Raw genomic sequence first — 19,927 nt, 5'->3', positions numbered from 1 at the left:
CTCCTGACCTTCTTTCCCCCCACCACGAGTTCCTGACCTTCTTTCCCCACACCCCGAGTTCCTGACCTTTTTCCCCCCACCCCGAGTTCCTGACCTTCTGTACCCCCACCCCGAGTTCCTGACCTTCTTTCCCCCCACCCCGAGTTCCTGACCTTCTGTACCCCCACCCCGAGTTCCTGACCTTCATTCCCCCAATCCAAGTTCCTGACCTTCTCTCCCGCCACCCACTGCTCCTGACCTTCTCCCTTCCCCGAGTTCCTTACCTTCTCAGTCCACCCCCACACACTGATGTCCTGACATCCTCTCCCCCAACCCCTGGGATCTTGAACTTCTCGCCCCCCCGGGTTCCTGACCTTCTCTCACCACCCCTGACTTCCTGACCACCTCGCTACTCCATCACACCTCCTGAGATCCTAACATTCTATCAACACCACACGCCCCAAGTTCCTGAGCTTCCCCCACCACCCACTCTCAAGTTTCTGACTCTCTATCAACCACACAACCCAATCCAGCCCTCGAGTTCCTGAACTTCTCTCCCCACCCCGCACCCCATTGGGGATCCTGGCCTCCATTCACTCCCCAATGTTCCTGACATTCTCTCCTCCCCTCCCCGAAGTTCCTGACTTTCTCCCCTACCCATGTTCATAACCGTGTCTTCCAAACACCCCGAGTTCCTGATCTTCCCTCACCTCACCCCCCGTACATGACCTTCTCTCTCCCACCGACTGCCTGACCTTCTCTCCCCAACCTCCCCCTCCACGAGTTCCTGACATTCTCTCATGCCCATCCTAGTTCCTGACATTCTCTATCTCACCACACCCAATAATTTCAGACCTTCTTTCACTCCCCCGAGTTCCTGACGTTATTCTCCCCTCCCGAGTTGCTGACCTTCTCACCCTCACCCCCGAGATACTGACCTTCATTCCCACCAGATTTCCTATCCTTCTTTCCCACCCGTGTTCCTGACCTTCTACCTCATCGAGTTCCTGACCTGCTCTCCCCCCAGCCAATACCTGACCTTCTCTCTGCCCCAGTTCCTGATGTTCCGTCTTGCCCCCATCAATACCTGACCTTCTCTCTTCCCCCAAGAGTTCCTCACCTTCTCACCCCTTTGTGTTCCTGACCTTCTCTCTGTCTCCCACTCCGCCGATTTCCTGACCCTCTCTGCACCCCCCAGTACATGACCTTCTCTCTGCCCCGCAGTTCCTGACGTTCTCTCTCCCCACAGTACCTGACATTCTCTCTTCCCCCCAGAGTTCCTGACCTTCTCTCCCCCTTCGAGTTCCTAATCTTATCTTTCTCCCCCCACCCATCACCCACCACCCACCCAAACCCCCACCCCGAGTTCCTGACCGTCTCTCCCTCCCCCGCCACGAGTTCCTGACATTCTCTCCACCACACCGAGTTCCTGACCTTCTCTCCCCCACCCCGAGTTGCTGACATTTTCTCCCCCACCCCGAGTTCCTGGCATTATCTCCCCCACCCCGAGATCCTGGCCTTCTCTCCCCACACAGAATTCCTGACCTTCTCACCCCACACCGAGTTCCTGACCTTCTATCCCACCACCCCGAGTTCCTGACCTTCTTTTCCCCACACTGAGTTCCTGACCTTCTCTCGCGCACCCCGAGTTCCTGACCTTCTCTCCCCCACCCCGAGTTCCTGACATTCTCTCCCCCACCCCGAGTTCCTGGCATTCTCTCACCCACCCCGAGATCCTGGCCTTCTCTCCCCACACCAAGTTCCTGACCTTCTCTCCCCCACACCGAGTTCCTGACCTGCTCTCCCCCACCCCGAGTTCCTGACATTCTCTCCCCCACCCCGAGATCCTGGCCTTCTCTCCCCCACCCCGAGTTCCTGACATTCTCTCCCCCACCCCGAGTTCCTGGCATTCTCTCCCCCACCCCGAGATCCTGGCCTTCTCTCCCCACACCGAGTTCCTGACCTTCTTTCCCCCATACTGAGTTCCTGACCTTCTCTCGCGCACACTGAGTTCCTGACCTTCTCTCCCCCACACCGAGTACCTGACCTTTTCTCCCCCACACCGAGTTCCTGACATTCTCTCCCCCTCCCGGAGATCCTGATCTTCTCTCCCCACACCGAGATCCTGGTCTTCTCTCCCCAACCCGAGTTCCTGACCTTCTCTCCCCCACCCCGAGTTCCTGACCTACTTTACCCCCACCCCGAGTTCCTGACCTTCTTTCCCCCACCCCGAGTTCCTGACCTTCTCTCCCCCACCACGAGTTCCTGACCTTCTCTCCCCCACCCCGAGTTCCTGACATTCTTTCCCCACCCCGAGTTCCTGACATTCTTTCCCCACCCTGCGTTCCTGACCTTCTTTCCCCCCACCCCGAGTTCCTGACCGACTTTCCCCACCCCAATTTCCTGACCTTCTTTCCCCACACCACGAGTTCCTAACCTTCTTTCCCCCACCCCGAGTTCCTGACCTTCTCTCCCCCACCCCGAGCTCCTGAATTTCTTTCCCCCCACCCAGAGTTCCTGACCTTCTCTCCCCCCACCCCGAGTTCCTGACCTTCTTTCCCTCCCACCCCGAGTTCCTGACCTTCTTTCCCCCCACCCCGAGTTCCTGACCTTCTTTCCCCCACCCCGAGTTCCTGACCTTCTCTCCCCCACCCCGAGCTCCTGAATTTCTTTCCCCCCACCCAGAGTTCCTGACCTTCTTTCCCCCCACCCCGAGTTCCTGACCTTCTTTCCCTCCCACCCCGAGTTCCTGACCTTCTTTCCCCCCACCCCGAGTTCCTGACCTTCTTTCCCCCACCCCGAGTACCCGACCTTCTTTCCCCCACCCCGAGTTCCTGACCTTCTTTCCCCCCACCCCGAGTTCCAGACCTTCTTTCCCCCCACCCCGTGTTCCTGACCTTCTTTCCCCCACACCGAGTTCATGACCTTCTTTCCCCCCACCCCGAGTTCCTGACCTTCTTTCCCCCCACCCCGAGTTCCTGACCTTCTTTCCCCCACACCGAGTTCATGACCTTCTTTCCCCCCACCCCGAGTTCCAGACCTTCTTTCCCCCACCCCGAGTTCCTGACCTTCTTCCCCCCACCCCGAGTTCCTGACCTCCTTTCCCCCCACCCCGAGTTCCTGACCTCCTCTTCCCCACCCCGAGTTCCTGACCTTCTTTCCCCCACCTCGAGTTCCTGACCTTCTTTCCCCCACCTCGAGTTCCTGACGTTCTTTCCCCCACCTCGAGTTCCTGACCTTCTTTCCCCCCACCCCGAGTTCCTGACCTTCTTTCCCCCCACCCCGAGTTCCTCACCCTCTTTCCCCCACCCCGAGTTCCAGACCTTCTTTCCCCCACCCCGAGTTCCTGACCTTCTCTCCCCCCACCCCGAGTTCCTGACCTTCTTTCCCCCCACCCCGAGTTCCTGACCTTCTTTCCCCCACCCCGAGTTCCTGACCTTCTTATCCCCACCCCGAGTTCCTGTCCTCCTCTCCCCCACCCCGAGTTCCTGACCTTCTTTCCCCCACCTCGAGTTCCTGACCTTCTCTCCCCACACCGAGTTCCTGACCTTCTTTCCCCCACCTCGAGTTCCTGACCTTCTTTCCCCCCACACCGAGTTCCTGACCTTCTTTCCCCCACCTCGAGTTCCTGACCTTCTTTCCCCCCACCCCGAGTTCCTGACCTTCTCTCCCCACACCGAGTTCCTGACCTTCTTTCCCCCCACAACGTGTTCCTGACCTTCTCTCCCCACCCCGAGTTCCTGACCTTCTCTCCCCCACCCCGCGTTCCTGACCTTCTTTCCCCCCACCCCGAGTCCCTGACCTACTTTCACCCCACCCCTTGTTCCTGACCTACTTTCCCCCCACCCCGAGTATCTGATCTTCTCTCCACACACGGAGTTCCTGACCTTCTCTCCCCACAACGAGTTCCTGACCTACTTTCCCCCCACCCCGAGTTCCTGACCTTCTCTCCCCACACCGAGTTCCTGACCCTCTTTCCCCCCACCCCGAGTTCCTGTCCTTCTTTCCCCCCATCCCGAGTTCCTGACCTTCTCTCCCCCACCCCGAGTTCCTGACCTTCTTTCCCCCCACCCCGAGTTCCTGTCCTTCTCTCCCCACCCCGTGTTTCTTACCTTCTTTCCCCCACCCCGAGTTCCTGACCTTCTCTCCCCACACCGAGTTCCTGACACTCTTTCCCCCCACCCCGAGTTCCTGTCCTTCTTTCCCCCCACCCCGAGTTCCTGACCTTCTCTCCCCACCCCGAGTTCCTGACCTTCTCTCCCCCACCCCGAGTTCCTGACCTTCTCTCCCCACACCGAGTTCCTGACCCTCTTTCCCCCCACCCCGAGTTCCTGTCCTTCTTTCCCCCCACCCCGAGTTCCTGACCTTCTCTCCCCCACCCCGAGTTCCTGACCTTCTCTCCCCCACCCCGAGTTCCTGACATTCTTTCCCCACCCCGAGTTCCTGACCGACTTTCCCCATACCACGAGTTCCTGACCTTCTTTCCCCCACCCCGAGTTCCTGACCTTCTTTCCCTCCCACCCCGAGTTCCTGACCTTCTTTCCCACCACCCTGAGCTCCTGACCTTCTCTCCCCCACCCCGAGTTCCTGACCTTCTTTCCCCCACCCCGAGTTCCTGACCTTCTCTCCCCCACCCCGAGCTCCTGAATTTCTTTCCCCCCACCCAGAGTTCCTGACCTTCTTTCCCCCCACCCCGAGTTCCTGACCTTCTTTCCCCCCACCCCGAGTTCCTGACCTTCTTTCCCCCCACCCCGAGTTCCTGACCTTCTTTTCCCCCACCCCGAGTTCCTGACCTTCTTTCCCCCAACCCCGAGTTCCTGACCTTCTTTCCCCCCACCCGGAGTTCCTGACCTTCTTTCCCCCCACCCTGAGTTCCTGACCTTCTTATCCCCACCCCGAGTTCCTGACCTTCTTTCCCCCCACACCGAGTTCCTGACCTTCTTTCCCCCCACCTCGAGTTCCTGACCTTCTTTCCCCCCACACCGAGTTCCTGACCTACTTTCCCCCACCCCGAGTTCCTGACCTTCTTTCCCCCCACCCCGAGTTCCAGACCTTCTCTCCCCCCACCCCGAGTTCCTGACCTTCTTTCCCCCCACCCCGAGTTCCTGACCTACTTTCCCCCCACCCCGAGTTCCTGACCTACTTTCCCCCCACCCCGAGTTCCTGACCTTCTCTCCACACACGGAGTTCCTGACCTTCTCTCCCCCCACCCCGAGTTCCTGACCTTCTCTCCCCCCACCCCGAGTTCCTGACCTTCTCTCCCCCCACCCCGAGTTCCTGACCTTCTCTCCCCCCACCCCGAGTTCCTGACCTTCTTTCCCCCCACCCCGAGTTCCTGACCTACTTTCCCTCCACCCCGAGTTCCTGTCCTTCTCTCCCCACCCCGTGTTTCTTACCTTCTATCCCCCACCCCGAGTTCCTGACCTTCTCTCCCCCACCCCGAGTTCCTGAACTTCTCTCCCCACCCCGAGTTCCTGACCTTCTCTCCCCCACCCCGAGTTCCTGACCTTCTCTCCCCCATCCCGAGTTCCTGACCTTCTCTCCCCACACCGAGTTCCTGACCCTCTTTCCCCCCACCCCGAGTTCCTGTCCTTCTTTCCCCCCACCCCGAGTTCCTGACCTTCTCTACCCTCCCCGAGTTCCTGACCTTCTCTCCCCACACCGAGTTCCTGACCTTCTCTCCCCCACCCCGAGTTCCTGACCTTCTTTCCCCCCACCCCGAGTTCCTGTCCTTCTCTCCCCACCCCGTGTTTCTTACCTTCTTTCCCCCACCCAGAGTTCCTGACCTCCATTCCCCCACCCCGATTTTCTTACCTTCTCCCCCCCACACCGAGTTCCTGACCTTCTTTCCCCTCTCCCCGAGTTCCTGACCGTCTCTCCCCCACCCCGAGTTCCTCACCTTCTTTCCCCCACCCCGACTTCCTGACCTCCTTTCCCTCCCACTCCGAGTTCCTGACCGTCTCTCCCCCAACCCAAATTCCTGACCTTCTTTCCCCCCACCCCGAGGTCCTGATCTTTTCTCCCCCACCCCGATTTCCTGACCTTCCCTCGCCAACACCGAGTTCCTGACCTTCTTTCCCCCACACTGAGTTCCTGACCTTCTCTCGCGCACACTGAGTTCCTGACCTTCTCTCCCCCACACCGAGTACCTGACCTTCTCTCCCCCACACCGAGTTCCTGACATTCTCTCCCCCTCCCGGAGATCCTGATCTTCTCTCCCCACACCGAGATCCTGGTCTTCTCTCCCCAACCCGAGTTCCTGACCTTCTCTCCCCCACCCCGAGTTCCTGACCTACTTTACCCCCACCCCGAGTTCCTGACCTTCTCTCCCCCACCCCGAGTTCCTGACCTTCTTTCCCCCACCCCGAGTTCCTGACCTTCTCTCCCCACACCACGAGTTCCTGACCTTCTTTCCCCCACCCCGAGTTCCTGACCTTCTTTCCCCCCACCCCGAGTTCCTGACTGTCTTTCCCCCCACCCCGAGTTCCTGACTGTCTTTCCCCCACCCCGAGTTCCTGACCTTCTTTCCCCCCACCTCGAGTTCCTGACCTTCTTTCCCCCACCCCGAGTTCCTGACCTTCTTTCCCCCAACCCGAGTTCCTGACCTTCTTTCCCCCCACCCCGAGTTCCTGACCTTCTTTCCCCCACCCCGAGTTCCTGACCTTCTTTCCCCCCACCCCGAGTTCCTGACTGTCTTTCCCCCCACCCCGAGTTCCTGACCTTCTTTCCCCCCACCCCGAGTTCCTGACCTTCTTTCCCCCCACCCCGAGTTCCTGACCTTCTTTCCCCCACCCCGAGTTCCTGACCTTCTTTCCCCCACCCCGAGTTCCTGACCTTCTTTCCCCCCACCCCGAGTTCCTGACCTTCTTTCCCCCACCCCGAGTTCCTGACCTTCTTTCCCCCCACCCCGAGTTCCTGACTGTCTTTCCCCCCACCCCGAGTTCCTGACTGTCTTTCCCCCACCCCGAGTTCCTGACCTTCTTTCCCCCCACCCCGAGTTCCTGACCTTCTTTCTCCCACCCGGAGTTCCTGACCTTCTTTCCCCCACCCCGAGTTCCTGACCTTCTTTCCCCCACCCCGAGTTCCTGACTATCTTTCCCCCACCCCGAGTTCCTGACCTTCTTTCCCCCACCCCGAGTTCCTGACTGTCTTTCCCCCCAGCCCGAGTTCCTGACCTTCTTTCCCCCCACCCCGAGTTCCTGACCTTCTCTCCCCCACCCCGAGCTCCTGAATTTCTTTCCCCCCACCCAGAGTTCCTGACCTTCTCTCCCCACACCGAGTTCCTGACCCTCTTTCCCCCCACCCCGAGTTCCTGTCCTTCTTTCCCCCCACCCCGAGTTCCTGACCTTCTCTCCCCCACCCCGAGTTCCTGACATTCTTTCCCCACCCCGAGTTCCTGACCGACTTTCCCCACACCCCGAGTTCCTGACCTTCTTTCCCTCCCACCCCGAGTTCCTGACCTTCTTTCCCACCACCCTGAGCTCCTGACCTTCTCTCCCCCACTCCGAGTTCCTGTCCTTCTTTCCCCCCACCCCGAGTTCCTGACCTTCTCTCCCCCACCCCGAGTTCCTGACATTCTTTCCCCACCCCGAGTTCCTGACCTACTTTCCCCCACCCCGAGTTCCTGAACTTCTTTCCCACCACCCTGAGCTCCTGACCTTCTCTCCCCCACCCCGAGTTCCTGTCCTTCTTTCCCCCCACCCCGAGTTCCTGACCTTCTCTCCCCCACCCCGAGTTCCTGACATTCTTTCCCCCACCTCGAGTTCCTGACCTTCTTTCCCTCCCACCCCGAGTTCCTGACCTTCTTTCCCACCACCCCGAGTTCCTGACCTAATTTCCCCCCACACCGTGTTTCTTACCTTCTTTCCCCTCACCCCGAGTTCCTGACCTTCTTTCCCCACACCCCGAGTTCCTGACCTTCTTTCCCACCACCCTGAGTTCCTGACCTTCTTTCCCCCACACCGAGTTCCTGACCTTCTTTCCCCCACACCGAGTTCCTGACCTTCTTTCCCCCACACCGAGTTCCTGACCTTCTTCCCCCACCCCGAGTTCCTGACCTTCTTTCTCCCCACACCGAGTTCCTGACCTTCTTTCCCCCCACCCCGAGTTCCTGACCTTCTTTCCCCCACCCCGAGTTCCTGACCTTCTTCCCCCACCCCGAGTTCCTGACCTTCTTTCCCCTCACCCCGAGTTCCTGACCTTCTTTCCCCCACACCGAGTTCCTGACCTTCTTTCCCCCACACCGAGTTCCTGACCTTCTTCCCCCACCCCGAGTTCCTGACCTTCTTTCTCCCCACACCGAGTTCCTGACCTTCTTTCCCCCCACCTCGAGTTCCTGACCTTCTTCCCCCACACCGAGTTCCTGACCTTCTTTCCCCCCACCTCGAGTTCCTGACCTTCTTCCCCCACTCCGAATTCCTGACCTTCTTTCCCTCCCACCCCGAGTTCCTGACCTTCTTTCCCCCACCCCGAGTTCCTGACCTTCTTTCCCCCCACCCCGAGTTCCTGACCTTCTTCCCCCACCCCGAGTTCCTGACCTTCTTTCCCCTCACTCCGAATTCCTGACCTTCTTTCCCTCCCACCCCGAGTTCCTGACCGCCTCTCCCCCACCCCAATTTCCTGACCTTCTCTCCCCCACCCCAATTTCCTGACCTTCTCTCCCCCACCCCGAATTCCTGACCTTCTTTCCCTCCCACCCCGAGTTCCTGACCGCCTCTCCCCCACCCCAATTTCCTGACCTTCTCTCCCCCACCCCGAGTTCCTGACCTTCTCTCCCCCACCCCGAGTTCCTGACATTCTCTCCCCCATCCCGAGCTCCTGGCATTCTCGCCCCTACCCCGATGTCCTGACTTTCTCACCCCACACCGAGTTCCTGACCTTCTCTCCGCCACACCGAGTTCCTGACCTTCTCTCCCCCACCCCGTGTTCCTGACATTCTCTCCCCTACCCCGAGTTCCTGGCATTCTCTCCCCCACCCCGAGATACTGACCTTCTTTCCCCCACCCCGTGTTCCTGACATTCTCTCCCCTACCCCGAGTTCCTGGCATTCTCTCCCCCACCCCGTGTTCCTGACCTACTTTCCCCCCACCCCGAGTTCCTGACCTTCTTTCCCCCACCCCGAGTTCCTGACCTTCTCTCCCCACCCCGAGTTCCTGACCTCCTTTCCCCCACCCCGAGTTCCTGACCTTCATTCCCCCCACCCAGAGTTCCTGGCATTCTCTCCCCCACCCCGAGTTCCTGACCTTCTTTCCCCCACACCGAGTTCCTGACCTTCTCTCCCCACACCGAGATCCTGGTCTTCTCTCCCCAACCCGAGTTCCAGACCTTCTCTCCCCCCACCCCGAGTTCCTGACCTTCTCTCCCCCCACCCCGTGTTCCTGACCTACTTTCCCCCCACCCCGAGTTCCTGACCTTCTTTCCCCCACCCCGAGTTCCTGACCTTCTCTCCCCACCCCGAGTTCCTGACCTCCTTTCCCCCACCCCGAGTTCCTGACCTTCTTTCCCCCCACCCAGAGTTCCTGACCTTCTTTCCCCCCACCCCGAGTTCCTGACCTTCTTTCCCCCCACCCAGAGTTCCTGACCTCCTTTCCCCCACCTCGAGTTCCTGACCTTCTTTCCACCCACCCAGAGTTCCTGACCTTCTTTCCCCCCACCCAGAGTTCCTGACCTACTTTGCCCCCACCCCGAGTTCCTGACCTTCTTTCCCACACCCCGAGTTCCTGACCTTCTTTCCTCCACCCCGAGTTCCTGACCTTCTTTCCCCCCACCCCGAGTTCCTGACCTTCTTTCCCCCCACCCCGAGTTCCTGACCTTCTTTCCCCCCACCCCGGGTTCCGGACCTTCTTTCCCCCCACCCAGAGTTCCTGACCTTCTTTCCCCCCACCCAGAGTTCCTGACCTTCTTTCCCCCCACCCCGAGTTCCTGACCTTCTTTCCCCCACCCAGAGTTCCTGACACTCTTTCCCCCCACCCCGAGTTCCTGACCTTCTTTCCCCCACACCGAGTTCATGACCTTCTTTCCGCCCACCCCTTGTTCCTGACCTTCTTTCCCCCACCCCGACTTCCTGACCTTCTTTCCCCCACACCGAGTTCCTGACCTTCTTTCCCCCCACCCAGAGTTCCTGACCTCCTTTCCCCCACCTCGAGTTCCTGACCTTCTTTCCACCCACCCAGAGTTCCTGACCTTCTTTCCCCCCACCCAGAGTTCCTGACCTACTTTGCCCCCACCCCGAGTTCCTGACCTTCTTTCCCCCCACCCAGAGTTCCTGACCTACTTTGCCCCCACCCCGAGTTCCTGACCTTCTTTCCCCCACCCCGAGTTCCTGACCTTCTTTCCCCCCACCCCGAGTTCCTGACCTTCTTTCCCCCCACCCAGAGTTCCTGACCTTCTTTCCCCCCACCCAGAGTTCCTGACCTTCTTTCCCACCACCCTGAATTCCTGACCATCTTTCCCCCCACCCCGAGTTCATGACCTTCTTTCCGCCCACCCCGAGTTCCTGACCTTCTTTCCCCCACCCCGACTTCCTGACCTTCTTTCCCCCACACCGAGTTCCTGACCTTCTTCCCCCCACCCCGAGTTCCTGATCTCCTTTCCCCCCACCCCGAGTTCCTGACCTCCTCTCCCCCACCCCGAGTTCCTGACCTTCTCTCCCCACACCGAGTTCCTGACCTTCTCTCCCCACACCGAGTTCCTGAATTACTTTCCCCCCACCCCGAGTTCCTGACCTTCTTTCCCCCAACCCCGAGTTCCTGACCTTCTCTCCCCACCCCGTGTTTCTTACCTTCTTTCCCCCACCCCGAGTTCCTGACCTCCATTCCCCCACCCCGAGTTTCTTACCTTCTCCCCCCCACCCCTAGTTCCTGACCTTCTTTCCCCCCACCCCGAGTTCCTGACCTTCTTTCCCCTCACCCCGAGTTCCTGACCGTCTCTCCCCCACCCCAATTTCCTGACATTCTTTCCCCCCACCCCGAGGTCCTGACCTTCTCTCCCCCACCCCGAGTTCCTGACCTTCTCTCGCCCACACCGAGTTACTGACCTTCTCTCGACCACACCGACTTCCTGACCTTCTCTCCCCCACACCGACTTCCTGACCTTCTCTCGCCCACACCGAGTTCCTGACCTTCTCTCGCCCACACCGAGTTCCTGACCTTCTTTCCCCCCACCCCGAGTTCCTGACCTTCTCTCCCCCCACCCCGAGTTCCTGACATTATCTCCCCCACACCGAGTTCCTGTCCTTCACTCCCCACCCCGAGCTCCTGACCTTCTCTCCCCCACTCCGAGTACCTGACCTTATCTCTCCCCTCCCCGAGCTCCTGACCTTCTCTCCCCCACTCCGAGCACCTGACTTTCTCTCACCCACACCGAGTTCCTGACCTTTGCCCCCACCCCGGAGTTCCTGACCTTTACCGCAGTACCTGTGCAATAAGCAGAGCTACACCAGAATGCCGGCTTCAACTCATAAACGAAGTAACTGCTGCAGTTTTTGATCTTTATCTCCCGGGTCGTGTCACAGGGATTTCCACCCCAGGTAAAACAAACTGTCCTCGCCACTTCTCCCTGTCCCACGGTGGGATGAGCACCTGAAACGAGGTTTGTAAATATTGAAGAATATAACCGAGGTGAACAGTGAATGTAAATCTGAGATTATAAAGTCTGAAATTACCCTTTAACAAGCCTGATTTGTGTGTGGAGCAGTGACGGTCTGGAACCTCAGTCTCTGGAATCTGCCATCCACCAGAACTGGAACAACAATCACAGAGTCAGACCCTGAACTGATGGCTCTTATTAACTGACACAAAGACTGGGAACTGGCTGGTTGGGAAAGGTCACACCGTGTTTCTGCTCTTCAAGTTAGGGGCCGGTGTTAAATAGCTGGTAAGTGTTAAAGCTGGTGTATGGAGATTAGTAACTGCTAATACTACATTAATTAGTAACTGTTAATACTACATTAAGTTAGTAACTGTTAAAACTATATTAATTATAAGTAACTGTTAATACTACGTTAAATTATTAACTGTTAATACTTTAACAAGTTTATAACTGTTAATATCATATTATATCCCTAACTTTAATTAGCTACTCATTAGTCAAAATTTTCTTAAATTTTGTTAATAGTCCAATAAATAGAGGTATGGCAGGGCCGCCCAGTCCCACAGAATTTGCATACTCTGCCATATGCGAAATCCAGGACGCTTCACGTGTGAAGCAGGTGCCGTCAGCTGGAGGAGCTCACGGTATCGGTTTCAGAGTTTGAGCAGCCGATGGCGTCACTGCGGTGCATCACCCAGGCTGAGAGCTACTTGGATGGTACGTTTCAGGAGTTGGTCTCTCCGCAGCTAAGGAGTGCGCAGGCAGAGTGGGAATGGGTGACCCACAGACGATAGAGGAGGACCAGGCAGGTAATGCAGGAGTCTCCTGACTGCAGAGGTCGTGGTTCACATTGGGACCAACGACATAGTTAGGAAGAGAGATGAGGTCCTGCAACAAGAATTTAGGGAGCTAGGTAGCAGATTAAAGAGCAGGACCTCAAAGGTTGTAATCTCTGGATTACTCCCGGTGCCACGTGCTAGTGAGTATAGGAGTAGGAGGATAGAGCAGATGAATGCGTGGCTAAAGAGTTGGTGTAGGGGGGAGGGTTTTACTTTCCTGGATCACTGGGCCTGCTTCTGGGAAAGGTGGGACTCGTACAAGTTGGACGGGTTGCACCTGAACCAGAGCGGGACAAATATCCTTGCGGGGAGGTTTGCTAGCACTGTTGGGGGGGGTTTAAACTAACTTGGCAGGGGGATGGGATACAGAGGGGAGCTGAAATATGGGGTGATGTGCTGCCAATTATAGAGAATAAAACAAGTCAGCTTGGTAGACAGGGCAAATATATAAGGGCAAGGCTGGATGGCATCTATTTTAATGCAAGGAGTCTTGCAAATAAGGTGGATGAACTGAAGGTGTTGATAAACACATGGGAGTATGATATTGTTGCTATCACGGAGACATGGTTGAGGGAGGGGCAAGACTGGCAGCTCAATATTCCGGGGTACAGAATCTTCAGGCGAGACAGAGGGGGAGGTAAAAGAGGAGGGGGTGTCGCAATATTAATTAAGGAGTCAATTACTGCAGTAAGGAGGGTTGATATATTAGCAGGGCCCTCTAATGAGGCCATATGGGTGGAGCTTAAAAACAGAAATGGGGCAAGCACTTTGCTGGGAGTGTACTATAGGCCTCCAAACAGTCAGGGGGAGATAGAGGAAAAGATATGTAGGCAAATCTCGGAGAAATGTGCAAATAATAGGGTAATAATAATGGGGGATTTCAACTTCCCCAATATTAACTGGGATAGTCAGAGTGTGAAAGGCTCAGAGGGTGTAGAATTCTTAAAGTGCATCCAGGAGAGCTTTTTGAGCCAGCATGTAGAAAGCCCTTCAAGAGAGGGGGCGGTACTGGACCTAATTCTAGGGAATGTGGCCGGCCAAGTGGAAAAAGTGCTAGTAGGTGAGCACTTTGGTGATAGTGACCATAATATGGTAAGATTTAAGGTGGTCATGGAAAAGGACAGGGATGGGCCGGAAATAACGGTTCTAAATTGGGGGAAGGCCGATTTTAATAGGATAAGGCAGGATCTGGCCAAAATGGACTGGGATCAGCTACTTGTAGGAAAATCCGCATCGGAGCAATGGGAGGCTTTCAGAAGGGAGATTGAGATCATACAATGGCAACATGTTCCCGTAAAGGTCAAGAGTGGTTCCAAAAACCACAGGGAACCTTGGATGTCAGGGGATATACGAGAATGGATTAGGAAAAAAAGGAGGGCTTTTGGTAGATACAAAAGGCTAAAGACGGAGGAAGCCTTAGAGGAGTACAAAAAGTGCAGGGGGATACTTAAAAAAGAAATTAGGATATCAAGGAGGGGCCATGAAATAACACTGGCGAGAAAAATAATGGAAAATCCGAAGATGTTTTATAAGTATATTAAGGGTAAGAGGATAACTAGGGAAAAAATAGGGCCCATTAGGGACAAAAGTGGCAATCTGTGTGTGGAGCCGGAAGATGTAGGAGGGGTTCTAAATGAATTTTTTGCATCTGTTTTCACTATGGAGAAGGACGATGTAGACATAGAAATAGGGCGGGGGGACTGTGATATGCTCGAACATATTAACATCGAGAGGGAGGAGGTATTGGCGGTTTTAGCTGGCCTAAAAATGGATAAATCCCCAGGCCCAGATGAAATGTATCCCAGGCTGCTGTGTGAGGCAAAGGAAGAGATTGCGGGGGCTCTAACACATATATTCAGGACCTCTCTGGCCACAGGGGATGTGCCAAGGACTGGAGAACCGCTAATGTAGTACCATTATTCAAGAAGGGTAGTAGGGAAAAACCAGGGAACTACAGGCCAGTGAGCCTAACATCAGTGGTAGGATAATTATTGGAAAAAATTCTGAGGGACAAAATTTGTCTCCACTTGGAGAGGCAAGGATTAATCAGGGATAGTCAACATAGCTTTGTCAAGGGAAGATCATGTCTGACTAATTTGATTGAATTTTTTGAGGGGGTGACTAGGTGTGTGGATGAGGGTAACGCAGTGGATGTGGTATACATTGATTTCAGTAAGGCCTTCGATAAAGTCCCGCACAGGAGACTGGTCAAGAAGGTAAGAGCCCATGGAATCCAGTGTGCCTTGGCACATTGGATACAAAACTGGCTTAGTGGCAGAAGGCAGAGGGTGATGGTCGAAGGTTGTTTTTGTGACTGGAAGCCTGTGGCCAGTGGGGTACCACAGGGATCGGTGCTGGGTCCCTTGCTGTTTGTGGTCTACATTAATGACTTGGATATGAATGTAAAAGGTATGATCAGTAAGTTTGCGGATGATACAAAAATTGGTAGGGTGGTAAATAGCGAGGAGGGTAGCCTCAGTCTGCAGGACGATATAGATGGGTTGGTCAGATGGGCGGAACAGTAGCAAATGGAATTTAACCCGGAAAAGTGCGAGTTGATGCACTTTGGGGGGACTAACGAGGCAAGGGAATACACAATGAATGGAAAGACCCTAGGCAAGACGGAGGGTCAGAGGGATCTGGGTGTGCAAGTACACAGATCCCTGAAGGCGGCAGAACAGGTGGATAAGTTGGTAAAAAAGTCATATGGGATACTTGCCTTCATTAGCCGAGGCATTGAATATAAGAGCAAGGAGGTTATGATGGAGCTGTATAAAACACTGGTTAGGCCACAGCTGGAATACTGTGTGCAGTTCTGGTCGCCACACTACAGGAAGGATGCGATCGCGTTAGAGAGGGTGCAGAGGAGGTTCACCAGGATGTTACCAGGGCTGGAGCGCTTCAGCTATGAAGAGAGACTGGGCAGATTGGGTTTGTTTTCCTTGGAGCAGAGGAGGCTGAGGGGGGACATGATTGAAGTGTACAAAATATGAGGGGCATAGATAGGATGGATGCTGAGGAGCTTTTTCCCTTAGTAGAGGGGTCAATAACTAGGGGGCATAGATTCAAGGTAAAGGGCGGGAGGTTTAGAGGGGATTTGAGAAAGAACTTTTTCACCCAGAGGGTGGTTGGAGTCTGGAACTCACTGCCTGAAGGGGTTGTGGAGGCAGAAACCCTCACAACATTTAAGAAGCATTTGGATGAGCACTTGAAATGCCATAGCATACAAGGCTACGGGCCAAATGCTGGAATATGGGATTAGATTAGACAGGGCTTGATGGCCGGCACGGACACGATGGGCCGAAGGGCCTGTATCCGTGCTGTATTACTCTATGACTCTATGACTCTATGATTTGGTTGGGATAACAGAAACGTGGCTCAAGGATGGCCAAGACTGGGAACTGAACATCCAGGGGTATTCGATATTCAGGAAAGATAGGCAAAAAGGAAAGTATTATGTCCGTGTATGATTGAGACACGGACAGCAGGAGTTGAACAAAACAATCTTTACTGAAAGGAGTCAATCGGGAAACTGAAACTACAGAGGCTTACTAGAGCCTTTTATACAGGGGTGGTCTCTGCCGGTACTGCAGTCTGAGACCAGTTATTCTCTTAAAGGTACATACACCACAATTCCTCCCCTTTTAGATAAACAGTACATAACATTCATTTAACAACTAAATGATAACTAATTACAATCACAATTACGGTTGCTAGATACATTGGTTGAGTATAAGCAATTAGAAGTTCAGTCTTTGAGGAGGCTTCCTGATTCTGTCTGGATAACGCCTCTTTGGGGTATCAGGTTCTTATGCCAAGGTTGAGTCGGGATTAATGTCGTTGTTTGGTTCATCTGCTTCCAATATCACCGATTCTGCGGTAGCTGCAATTGGTACGTCGATTTCATTGCCAGGTGTAACAATTCGTGGTGTGGAGTTGACGTTTTCCAGTGAGTCTAGAATCTGGTCAGCATGGCGTCTTACAATGCTCTCTCCAACGTCCACGGTATACATGAGAGGTCCTTGCCGTGTACAAATCGTTCCTGGCTGCCATTTTTCAGTGCGGTAGTCCCGGGCCAAAACTGGTTAACCTATCTTAAAACTCCTGGTCGGCCTTTCATTCATATTCTGAAACTGTCTGTTCTCCACATCTCTTCGGACGTTTGGCTTAACCAAATCCAAGCGGCATCGTAGTCTTTGATTGAAGAACATCATGGCTGGAGATTGGTTGGTAACCGCATGTGTCGCATTCAAGTAGGCAAACAAGAATTTGTCCACCTTGTGTTGTAGGGGTATATCTTCATTACACACTGCCTTGATAGCCTTCTTGAATGTTTGACCAAACCTCTCGGCCAATCCATTAGTGGCTGGATGATATGGGGCAGATGTGTAATGCTTAACACCATTGTTCTTTAAGAACCTCCGGAACTCTTCAGACACAAACTGTGGTCCATTGTCAGAGCAAATCTGTTCAGGCAGCCCATTCCTGGCGAATATGGTTCGTAAAACTGTGATAGTTTTTTCTGTGTGGTTGAGGACATTTTTATTACCTCTGGCCAGTTTGAATGTGCATCCACCACAATTAAAAACATCGAGTCCATGAAGTGACCAGCAAAATCAATGTGCACCCTTTGCCATGGAGATGAGGGCCACTCCCATGGATGTAGAGGAGCTTGTGGTGGGGCGTTTTGGACCTTCTGGCATCCTGCACAGCTCTTGTTCATCTCTTCGATTTCTCTATCGATTCCCGGCCACCACACAAACGCTCTGGCTAAGTTTTTCATTTTTACCCCATCCAGATGACCCTCATGAAGCTCATTGAGCACTCTATCCGTCAACTTAGGTGGAATTACTACTCTGGATCCACACATCAAGGTTCCTCTGCACACTGACAGCTGTTCTCTTCTCGGCGAGAATGCTGGCAGCAGTGGTTCGCCATGTGCTGGCCATCCCTTCACCATTAAGTCATAGGCCCGTGATAGTGTCGGGTCATTCCGTGTTTCCTTTTCTATGTTTGCATTCGTCACAGGGAGACATTCAACTATGGTCGAGTGGAATAACTCCATTGGATCCACTGCAAGGTCTTCGTCTTCCACCTTCGGCAACGGTAGGCACGACAATCCATCAGCATTCCAATGCTGTTTATTTCCTTTGTACTCGATGTCACATTGGTGTGCCCCTAGGAAAAGGGATCACCTCTGCAGCCGTTGCGCTGTCATTATCGGTGCGCCCTTCTGAGGGTTGAAAATGGAGACAAGAGGTTGATGATCGGTTAGTAGAGTACATTTTTGACCGTGCAGGTAATGATTGAACTTCTTCACCCCCCACACTAGGCTGAGGACCTCTCTGTCAATCTGGGCATAGTTACGCTCAGCAGAAGTTAACGAGCGTGACGCAAAAGCTATCGGCCTCTCTAAACCATCAAGGAATTTATGTGACAGTACTGCCCCAATGCCGTAGGGAGACGCATCACAGGCCAGTCTGATCAGCAGTGCTGGGTTGTAGTGAGCCAATACTTCTCTTGAAGTGATTAAGTCCTTACTCTTCTGAAAGGCCCGCTTACAGTCATTGCTCCATTTCCATGCTACTCCCGTTCGTAGTAGGGCGTTCAGTGGGTGCAGAATTGTCGACAAATTCGGCAAAAACTTATGGTAGTAATTCACCAATCCGAGGAATGACCTCAGTTGCGACACATTTTCGGGCGCTGGGGCCTTAACAACCGCTTCAATTTTGTCAGGGGACTTATGTAACCCTTCTTCATTAATCACGTGGCCACAATACGATATCTGTTTCTTTAAAAACTCGCACTTGGGGCGGTTAGCTCGTAGCCCATGTTCCCGTAGTCTAGTGAGCACCTGTTCTAGTTTGTTAAGGTGTTCACTGTCATCTTCACCTGTCACAAGGATGTCGTCCAAGAAATACTGAGTCCCCGGAATCCCTTGCAGGACTTGTTCCATCGCTCTTTGCCATATCGCCGGAGCCGATGCTACTCCGAATACCAATCGATGATACTGGTAAAGACCTTTGTGAGTGCTTATCGTGAGATACTTCCTAGAGGATTCTTCAACCTCCATCTGCAAATATGCTTGTGCTAGGTCAATTTTTGTAAAACGCTTCCCTCCAGATAGTGAGGCGAAGATGTCTTCTATCCTTGGAAGAGGATATTGTACTGTGTGAAGGACTGGGTTCACCGTCACCTTGAAATCCCCACAGATGCGAACCTTCCTTGGCTCCTCAGACTTATTGCTTAACGTTTTCTTCATGACAGGAACGATGGGTGTCGCCCACTTGCTCCAGTCGACCTTAGACAACACGCCTGCCTTCTCCAGATTCTCCAGCTCTGCCTCGACGGCTGGGCGAATTGCATATGGTACCGGTCTTGCTTTGAAAAACTTGGGAATTGCATTCTCTTCTATTTTTATCGAGGCGGTTACACCTTTAAGAGTGCCCAGTTCTTGTTGAAATACCTCTTTGGCGTTAGCTAAGATTGTTGACAATCTTCCAGGAGTGACGTTTTCATCTTTTTTACCATCCACCGTCATTGCATGAATGGAGTGCCAATCTAAGCTTATCTTCCTGACCCATTCACGTCCCAATAACGGTGGTCCACCATTTTGCAGTATGTCGAGATACAATTTCCATATTTTCTTGCCGTTGTATTCGACAGGCACCCTTATTTTTCCTCTGGAGCATACTTTTTGCCCCGTATACATCGTCAAGACGATAGATGTCTCTCTCAAGTGTATTTGTGAGAATAGCGGCTCGTAGTCTCGTCGATTCATGACGGTTAGCGCTGATCCTGTATCCAATTCCATTTTAACTTGGGACCCTGCTATCGTGAGGGTGACCCAAATGGTTCGGTGATCCTCTTTTGTGATTACATTGTGAAGTTTGAGACAGATTAGTCTCCTGTTCCCGGATTCACTATCGCTCATCTGGTCTTCGGAACTACTGTCCGTCATCTTTTGTACTTTCTTGTACGGTTCCTTAGTAGCCTTTTTGTTGTCGCTGGTCTTCTTCCCAGACCTGCAAACTCGTGCAATGTGTCCCATCTTTCCGCATTGCCTGCATATTTTGTCCTTGGACCAGCAGTCCTTCTGGTCATGGTTCGTTCTGCCGCAGCGATAACATTTTGCAAATCCCCGTGTCATTTCGTGGGTGCCGTATTCCTGTGGCTTTTGTTGTAATTCCACAGCTCCCCTGGCTGCTGCTTCGTACGATACTGCCATGCTGAAAGCCTTATCTAGCGTCAGCTCTTTCTCTGAGAGTAACTTCTTCTGTGTTCCTTCACTCAGGAGTCCACAGACAAATTTGTCCTGCTCCGAACTGGCAGTGCTTTGATAGCTTCTATAGTTCTGTAAGGTACTCAGCATTGCTCTCATCTTTATGCTGAGTTCTCCTGTGGAATGTAAATCTTTCTGCTATCAACAGCGGTGCAGGGTTTAGGTGTTCCTGTAGGACAGCAAGAATTTCGTTAAAACTCTTCGCCTTCGGTTTGGCTGGAGTATTCAGGTCCCGCAA

At 54.0% G+C, this 19,927-nt stretch overlaps 1 protein-coding gene across 1 annotated transcript in view; it reads right to left on the bottom strand.

Moving 5' to 3' along the window:
• The window catches only part of LOC147091196 (uncharacterized), a 233,412-nt gene that overhangs the window by 87,572 nt on the left and 125,913 nt on the right, over positions 1–19,927 (bottom strand). The window contains exon 6 of the mRNA XM_085976476.1: positions 11,642–11,718. Coding sequence (XP_085832602.1) covers positions 11,642–11,718 — 77 coding nt within the window. The remainder of the gene's footprint in view (positions 1–11,641; positions 11,719–19,927) is intronic.

The sequence above is a fragment of the Somniosus microcephalus genome, unplaced genomic scaffold (genome assembly GCF_052327205.1).
Source record: "Somniosus microcephalus isolate GS21.2 unplaced genomic scaffold, FLI_Smic_1.0 unresolved_chr3, whole genome shotgun sequence".
NCBI lineage: Eukaryota > Metazoa > Chordata > Chondrichthyes > Squaliformes > Somniosidae > Somniosus > Somniosus microcephalus.
Note: the sequence above shows the minus strand (reverse complement) of the source record. Positions and strands in the feature narration are given on the sequence as shown.